At 40.3% G+C, this 7,361-nt stretch overlaps 2 protein-coding genes across 3 annotated transcripts; one reads left to right on the plus strand and one right to left on the minus strand.

Annotated features, from left to right (window-relative positions):
- The first annotated feature begins 38 nt into the window (after positions 1-38).
- Positions 39-1,669, plus strand: mrps18c (mitochondrial ribosomal protein S18C). Its single transcript, XM_036530036.1, has 6 exons — positions 39-136; positions 530-591; positions 716-799; positions 918-975; positions 1,062-1,121; positions 1,446-1,669. Exons 1-6 carry the CDS (start codon positions 64-66, stop codon positions 1,520-1,522), a joined length of 414 nt encoding a protein of 137 aa, XP_036385929.1. The 5' UTR covers positions 39-63; the 3' UTR covers positions 1,523-1,669.
- Positions 1,670-2,684: 1,015 nt separating this feature from the next.
- abraxas1 (abraxas 1, BRCA1 A complex subunit) lies at positions 2,685-7,066 on the minus strand. Of its 2 annotated transcripts, none has more exons than XM_036529881.1 (9): positions 6,965-7,066; positions 5,366-5,456; positions 5,197-5,233; positions 4,930-4,996; positions 4,521-4,717; positions 4,132-4,251; positions 3,956-4,040; positions 3,470-3,584; positions 2,685-3,120 (listed from the first exon to the last, which is right to left on the minus strand). In XM_036529881.1, the coding sequence occupies exons 1-9, from the start codon at positions 7,049-7,051 to the stop codon at positions 2,708-2,710; spliced, it is 1,212 nt and encodes a 403-aa protein (XP_036385774.1). In that variant the 5' UTR covers positions 7,052-7,066; the 3' UTR covers positions 2,685-2,707. The 2 variants fall into 2 exon arrangements, with proteins under 2 accessions (XP_036385774.1, XP_036385773.1); XM_036529880.1 differs by having other exon boundaries at positions 4,132-4,254.
- Positions 7,067-7,361: the final 295 nt, after the last annotated feature.

Consider the following 7,361-nt stretch of genomic DNA (forward strand, 5'->3'; position numbering starts at 1 on the left):
ACAAAGGGATGTACGCTAAGATAGGAAGTTGAGTTTACGAAAACGCGAGTTCCATCAAGGAAAATGTTCCCTGTCAGGAGCGGTCAATTTGTTTATCGTGCTCTTTCTCATTATACGATAAAACATTGTACTCAAGGTATCCGTTTAATATAATTTTGCTTAAACTGTTGCTTGCTCTCCCACTTGTCACGTTGCAAGATGTGAATGTGGATTTTCCTTGCTGATTGATTTTAGCTTGTCACCCTGCTCTCTCGCTAGTGTAGCTAAGTAATGCTAAATGGTGTTATATCGTGAATGAACGTGTGAACAACTTAAGACAGCGCGCCGTGGACAGTGAATTGTCAGATATGCACAGCTAATGTTAGCTAGGTATTTCAAACTAGAACAACGTTGCTAGAATGCTACCTCGCAGTTGCTCACCAATTCGTGAGAGAGTATGACAGATACATTCTGAACATTTACTGGTCAGTATGCACCTTGCTAGTTCTTAAGTTATATTTTTCGTTGTTGTTTTTTATTCTCCATCTAGGGCAATGTCTCAGAAGCTTTTCTAGCACAGCTCATGAAATCCAGAAAAGCAGGGATGATCTGGTAAGACATTCTCATAGCTGATTTGTTAGCCAGCTACATATGACTTTCGTTGATTAGCGTGTTTTTAAAAAGCTCTGACCAGTTTTTAAAACCAGCTGCCTTTGTTCCCTATTTATGCACAAAGCCCATACAGATGGAGAATCCATTCAAGGAACCCACCAAGGGTTGCATCCTGTGCAATGTCGAAGTGGATTTCAAAAACGTACAGGTCTGTTTGATTTCAGTCCCTTTCAACACAGCACACCATTGGGTTATCTAAGCCTCTCTCTTCATAGTATACTTCTCCATCCACGCCTTGCTGAAAGCAACATTAATTTTTCTTACAGCTTCTGTCTCAGTTCGTCTCGCCGCACACAGGTCGTATTTATGGCAGGCATATAACAGGTAGGATCTTTTATTTGATCATTACTTGTAAGCATCTGTGAACTCACTATTGCAAAGCGCACACCGTTTCCTCCCTCCCCCTCCAGGTCTGTGTGGACGGAAACAGAGGCAAATTTCAAAGGCCATAAAAAAGGCTCAGCACATGGGTAAGTTCATTTTATTTTGCGGGGTGGTTAAATTTGACCGTGTTGTGTTTGAATAAAATATTTAATCTAGAAATGTGCAAAACTGCAAAATAAATTTCATTACTGTATTCGTTTTCTTGAGATAGTGAGTCCACATTGATTTGCACACCAAAAAATGCTGCAGGTCATGAGGTAAAAAGATAAATGGCCAAATGTTACGCTGTAGGTTTGTGGTTCAAACATCAGCCTTTATGTGAAATTAAAAGAACAAGTTATGCAATAAACAGTGTGCAAGTTTTCTTCATTAATGAAGACTTCAGATACCCTATTCTTTTTCCCCATCAGGTTTTATGTCAGTGACACTTAAAGACCCCGCCTTCCTGAAAGACCCCAACATCTGCAATATCAAACACCTGGAGTAGCTCCATGTTAACCTGTGCAGAGATTAAATATTTGGTTCTGAAACAAATTAATCCATTACTGCAGTGGCCATTAAAATGTTGTACAGAATTTTTGCAGAAGAATCCACTTCATGTATTGTTTCTTACAAATAATTCACCTATGCTACAGGCCCTCTTGAAGTTAATAAATATTTATCATACTCTGGTTGACAGTTGTTTGTTTGTAATTTGCCTTCCTGAAATGGAAATCTCTTCGCACTCATCACACACGTAGTTAACTTTTTATTTTCAAACTATACACAGACACTGGAAAAACAAATGTAAAAAAGGCTCAAATATTCACATTTAAGTACATTAATGTGGTAGAATCAAAGGCAGTGTAGTACTGTAAAAGCGGATCCCCATGTTGCTGCACTGTTCAAGTCCTAATAACAATCAAATGGCTGCAAGTGTTCTCCAACAGTTCCATTCACAATCGCATTGATCCAGGCTGAATACTGAGGGCTGTGCAAAACAAACTAGTGTGTATCATGCTAAATAAAACTGTCCATTCATTTTACGCATACTTGAAAATCGCCTGATGATAATTTCATGAAATTTAACAAACGAGATGGAATATTTAGTGCATACAAAGCTTTGAATGTACACCAAGAGCATTTAGATGGGACTGTTGTATTCGAATGTAAAACGTTTTTGTATAAAAGTATTGAATGTGCCAAGGTGAAATGCTGAATAATTTTAGTAACTTCCATCTATGCCAGCCTGTTTATTTAAATGTTAATAGAACTGCAGTAGAGCAGCATTACTCTAATTTTTTTATTGATCAACATGAATTTGGCTCCAGACATTACATGATGCAAACCAAGAGCTGTGCATCAGCCATTAAACAGATTCACACCTATCTTTATGGCTGTTTGCACAAAACGACATTTCTGCCATATCAGCTGGTACCCATTTTAGCATTTGGCTTTTAAAGGTAACCTGTTTTTCCAATTGATCCTTTGAGTACAAAAGTACTGAAATTTGAGGACTCGCATTGAATTGCAAAAAGCCAGATAAGTAAATTCAGTTTACTAAAATAGGTTTTGTATTGCACAGATCTGAACACCATATGAAATGACAGCCTGCCCAATAACTGTGAGAAACCTGTTAGTAATTCAAGTCTGTTTAATTTCTGGGCAAAAATACGGAAAATTCTTGGGGTCTTCAGAAGACTGGAGAGTTGGACATTTCCAGATTTCCATTTTCAGAGACAAACAGCTCCTCCTCACTCTTTGATTCACTGACTGTCAGTGAACCTTCAATGTCTGTGTCCGAAGTGCTCCTTTTCTTCTTCTTTGTCGTCTGGAAGGCGTCTGTGAAACGGCGCTTCCCCCAGGTCCTCACCTGTCTGCCCATCCCCCACTTCCTTGCTTGGGAGTTCCAGTGGGTGAGGATAAGTGGCAGCGAAGATGATATGTCAATCTTGTGGTCAGTGTTGCAGCACAACTCTGGCACTGGGACACCCTGGAAGGTGAGCGCCCGGGTCTGCAGCAGAGGGGACTCTGGGAACAGCACCTTCATTGCCTCACACAACATCATGTTCTCCTGAGGCTGATCTGAGATGGAATGCTGATCTTCTAAAATGAAACACAGAAATAGAAGGGTTACACCTAGGTGGTGTGGATGGGAGACAAATACCAATGCAACTGGACAGGTATCGTGTCTGTTTTCTTTTATGCACTTCCTACATCACTTCAGCCCTGGACCTGCTACATTTGATGCAAACTGAAAATGATGTGTGGGCATAACTTTTTAAAATCTAAATATGAAAGTTTTCGATGAGCTCTGACTAATCATTAGTAATGGCATACTTATAAGTTGCCCTTTTAGACCTGTAACCAGACTCAATCCAACTGCAGGAATTTTTACTTTTTTTGTAAAACCGAACACGTTTTGAACAATATATGGAAATGTTCCTTATCTTACTTTCATGCTGTTCTTGCTGCCCCTTCTTCTCAGCAACAGCTTTCCTGAGAGCCAAGACTTCAGCAAGCAGCTTCTCAACTGATCGCTCACTCTCCTCCACTTCTACACAGGCAGCCTGTATAACAGCACACAGAATATTCTATACATATGGACAATACCTTGTATGAAAGAAACTACTCTTTTCTACATGTATTTTCGCTGGCTTTTGTAAAGAAAATGTCACCTAAGTATTGTTTTGGCATAAGTGAAATTGTACCAGAGCACCATGTGGTGCATACACTCTAAATATCCATGAGGTTATAGTGCTGGGGCAATTTAGGTCAAGTACTTTTCAAGGGTAATTCAGCAGAACAGAGCTACATCAGCAGAAATTTCTAACTTACAGTCAAACTTTATAACTCTAGTCCTCACAGATTTGTCATATCTGGATTATACTGCACTGGGGCTGGCAGACATCCAGCCCCCCATCTATTCTGTTATCCCCACCTTCAGTTCGGCCTGCAAGGTGTTGTTCATATCATTAACCTCGTTGACCTCCATCAGAGACCCATCTGAAGAGAAGAACCTTGACCTGCACAGAGGGCAAGAGAGAAATTCACAACAATGTTAAAGATGGCAAAATTAACAAAGCCGCACAGCATTCCAGCCTCAGGATTAGGCACCTGTGTTTCTTCACTGCTCGGCTGTAGCTCAAGGAGGAGCAAGGTGCAGAGGACCTCCAGTAGTCTTGCTGTTCCAGCATCCCCAGGTTATTCACCAGGATAGGGATATTATGGTACTGACTGCTGAGAGGAAGAAAGAAATATAGTTTAAGCAGGACTAATTAATATTAATTAGGCATACCTGTTGTTTCTGGAGGCGCTAAGAAATATCAGAAAATGTCATTTCACCATTTTTCATACAAGTGGTTGTAAATATGAAAGAGTCCCCATAATAAAGCAAATATGTTCATACAAAAACAGCAAATTACACTGACACATTCCAGTCTGATGGCTATAAAGAGGATGTCCATTATGTGCTAGGTTCCAGCACGCTGGTCCAGTGCTCTGACCTGCCATGTGACCTGTAGATGGAGTACTCCAGGCGGTGGGTGGAGCCTGAGGATGTGGCCACAGTTGGCGTCAGAAGCAGGAAGACAAGCTCATGATTAGATAATGCTTTCTTCAAGTTCCGATGAACCACCTGCTCTCTGAAGGTCATTCGCTGTTCTGTGTTCCTTCGCTGCCTGTACCATCCAATCACATTCTCCTTGGGGAAAAGATGCACACATACAAAGCCATTTTAGCCATTTTAAACACAATGAACAGTTTCTAAAATGCAAGTTTGTATGCACATCTATTATTGTTGCATTAATATAATTATAGCCTGCATTAACTGTGCAAGTGATACAGTATATATCTTGTGCCCTGTACTGACTATAGTGTGTCCTTGCCGAGGCAATCTTCACACAAAAGGCTTACCTCTTTATAAGAGGACAGAATGCGTCTCATTTCATCATGTTTCACCTCTCCAGCATTACTATAAAAGCTGACAAAGAATGGAGCAAAACAAGAAGAGTATTTGGAGTCAAAAATTAAGCTCTTTGAGGGTTTCAATTTAAGTAATTAGTCACATGACAGTGCGCTTTTTCCATTACTCCTTTACAACAAACTCACACAAACCTAATTATGCTGATATTGCATAAAATGGAGAATGCCAGTCGTGCAAGTTGGAAATGCTTCACTCACCTACCAAGTCTGTGACAGGAAATGTGTTTTTGAATGTCTGGGATGGGAGGGAACAGAACGTTAAACATATTGTATGTCAGGCATAAATTCAAGTCTCTCAAATTTGCAAGATCACAGGACTGACACAAATGAACATCTCTGCTGGACATTAGACACTGGTAATACTCACTTATTATGTGCTCAAACTGAATATTATCTATCTGGGAGTCTGTGATATTGCTTCTTTCTTCTGCTTTGCATTCCCCAAGAATGAACCCTTCCTGAGACAGAGAAACAGAAAAGTGACTAAAACGATTTCCAAAACAGTTTTTTTTTTAAATCAACAACATGGCTGGTAACATGACTGCTAAGCGAGGATTGCTAAAGTGGCGGCATGGGATTATTGTGCAGTTACTACTCATTTTCTCATAAATCTATCAATGGTACATAGTAAATATGTTAATTATATGCAACGAAAAGACTAACTGCGCAATATTTACAATGTTTTGAGTGGTAGGACAGTGGGGTAGGTCTGTAGAATTTCACATCCGACACGCACATAATTTTGTGATTTCCTTTTTTTATTATTGTTTATTTGCTTTTGTCGACATGGTTCTCAAACATCCATTTCACCAAGAATATTTCAACAAACGATGAGAAACTAAACATATCAGCTTTAAAATTATTTTCATAATGTGCTCCATAACCCTAGGGAAAATCCATTTCAGTTTTCAGGGGTTAAGATGTTTCATCGGGTGTATATACGATCTACACCGTAGACAATGGGTCAATGGGAAGAAGAGCGTGCAAAATAATTGCTTTAAATTCTTCTGAATAAGAACAAAAATCCTCCATAGGTAATCTTATCTGGCCCTACAAAGAAGCTGTGCACAGGTAAAATATGACTTCGCTTATGCCAACGTATGTAAACAGCCCAGAAACAGTCTTGATTCAATGCCGTCAAATTAGTCCGGATATGAGTTAGCAATACAGCAACGACAAGCTCACCGTCAGCTGTGCGCGTTTTTTCCCCAAAACAATAATGCGATATCAGTTGTATATTTCGTAGTCTATTGAGTATCATACAGGTGGCCCTGGTTGAGCCTCCAAATTTCTAGACACTCGTCAAAGCGGCTTCTAGCTATGTGGCGGTGGGCTTGTTGAGCCCTTTCCAGCCGATCTCTAGTAAGATGCCTTTACTAATTTCATAACGTCACGTTTGTGTCAGTCTTTAAGACATGCAAAAAGAAAGAAATTGGTAGCAAATCTCCTTAATTTGTTCGCAGAAAGAAATGGTCCGAGAGCTTTTAAGTTTAAAAAGGAACAGGAATGTGTATGGTGCGCTCCTTTGCTCAAGTAACTTTGCGTGAAATTAGTAACTATTTAGCTAAACCACATCTCACAATAAGCTTTCTTAATCAAGCTCGACCTACTGCTAGCCAGCTAACGTTACTCAAGAGTTCGCTGCTCCCACAGTTGACTTTGGCAACTCTGGCGCTTGTTAGCTGCGAGCTAAATTTCAACCAGCCGAGTTAGCACAAACTTGTTTGTACTCATTACATTTTCTGCAGTAACACATTTCATACTGCTGGTTTCTAGCAATCAAGCTAGCTAGCTACAAGGAATTTGTTACTTCAGGGTCTCGCTGCCAGCGACCTATATTCGCTTCCAGTTAGCGACCTATGGCTACCCATTAACCACCGATGACTGGTGAGAATGATTCCTCTGCAGGCTACGCCTCGTGTACATTTAGTTAACTAGTTAATGCTGGTCTTACTGTTGTACGTACCGCATCAGAGTCGCTGTTAAAATGCTGAAACATCAATGAGCCAAGTACAAATCCTGAGATGCACACACTCGTATTCAGCTCCGCCATGCTTTCTTCATATCCGTTGCTCTCGAATCGCGAAGTACGTTTTGATTGGTTTACACTGCAGTCTACAGTACTGCAAGCTTGGCGAGGCGGGACTTGGAATAGGCATGGGTGCTCCACACAAAGGAGCTCGCTATCCACAAATGGGACAGCTCTCTTCTCAATCATCACAAACAAGAAAACATCAGTTATTATTATTTTCAAGTCCTGTATCTGCATTTTTGACAATGTGCTGTGTCCTAAATGGAAAGATGACCGTAACTATTCCTCAGTTTGTGGCAACAATTCACCTGCCCCTTGATTCATTTTTCTG

Source organism: Megalops cyprinoides, chromosome 5, assembly GCF_013368585.1.
Source record: "Megalops cyprinoides isolate fMegCyp1 chromosome 5, fMegCyp1.pri, whole genome shotgun sequence".
In the NCBI taxonomy this organism is placed as follows: Eukaryota; Metazoa; Chordata; class Actinopteri; order Elopiformes; family Megalopidae; genus Megalops; species Megalops cyprinoides.

Excerpts from the sequence above, each read along its gene's own strand:
- abraxas1 (XM_036529880.1), bottom strand. The coding sequence starts at position 7,051 with ATGGCGGAGCTGAATACGAGTGTGTGCATCTCAGGATTTGTACTTGGC. Across the intron at positions 4,255-4,520 it reads ATCTACAGGTCACATGGCAG|CAGTCAGTACCATAATATCC; the intron begins GTCAGAGCACTG and ends TCTTCCTCTCAG. Across the intron at positions 4,041-4,131 it reads CGAGCAGTGAAGAAACACAG|GTCAAGGTTCTTCTCTTCAG; the intron begins GTGCCTAATCCT and ends CCCTCTGTGCAG.
- mrps18c (XM_036530036.1), top strand. The coding sequence starts at position 64 with ATGTTCCCTGTCAGGAGCGGTCAATTTGTTTATCGTGCTCTTTCTCAT. Across the intron at positions 800-917 it reads TGGATTTCAAAAACGTACAG|CTTCTGTCTCAGTTCGTCTC; the intron begins GTCTGTTTGATT and ends TTTTTCTTACAG. Across the intron at positions 1,122-1,445 it reads AAAAAAGGCTCAGCACATGG|GTTTTATGTCAGTGACACTT; the intron begins GTAAGTTCATTT and ends TTTCCCCATCAG.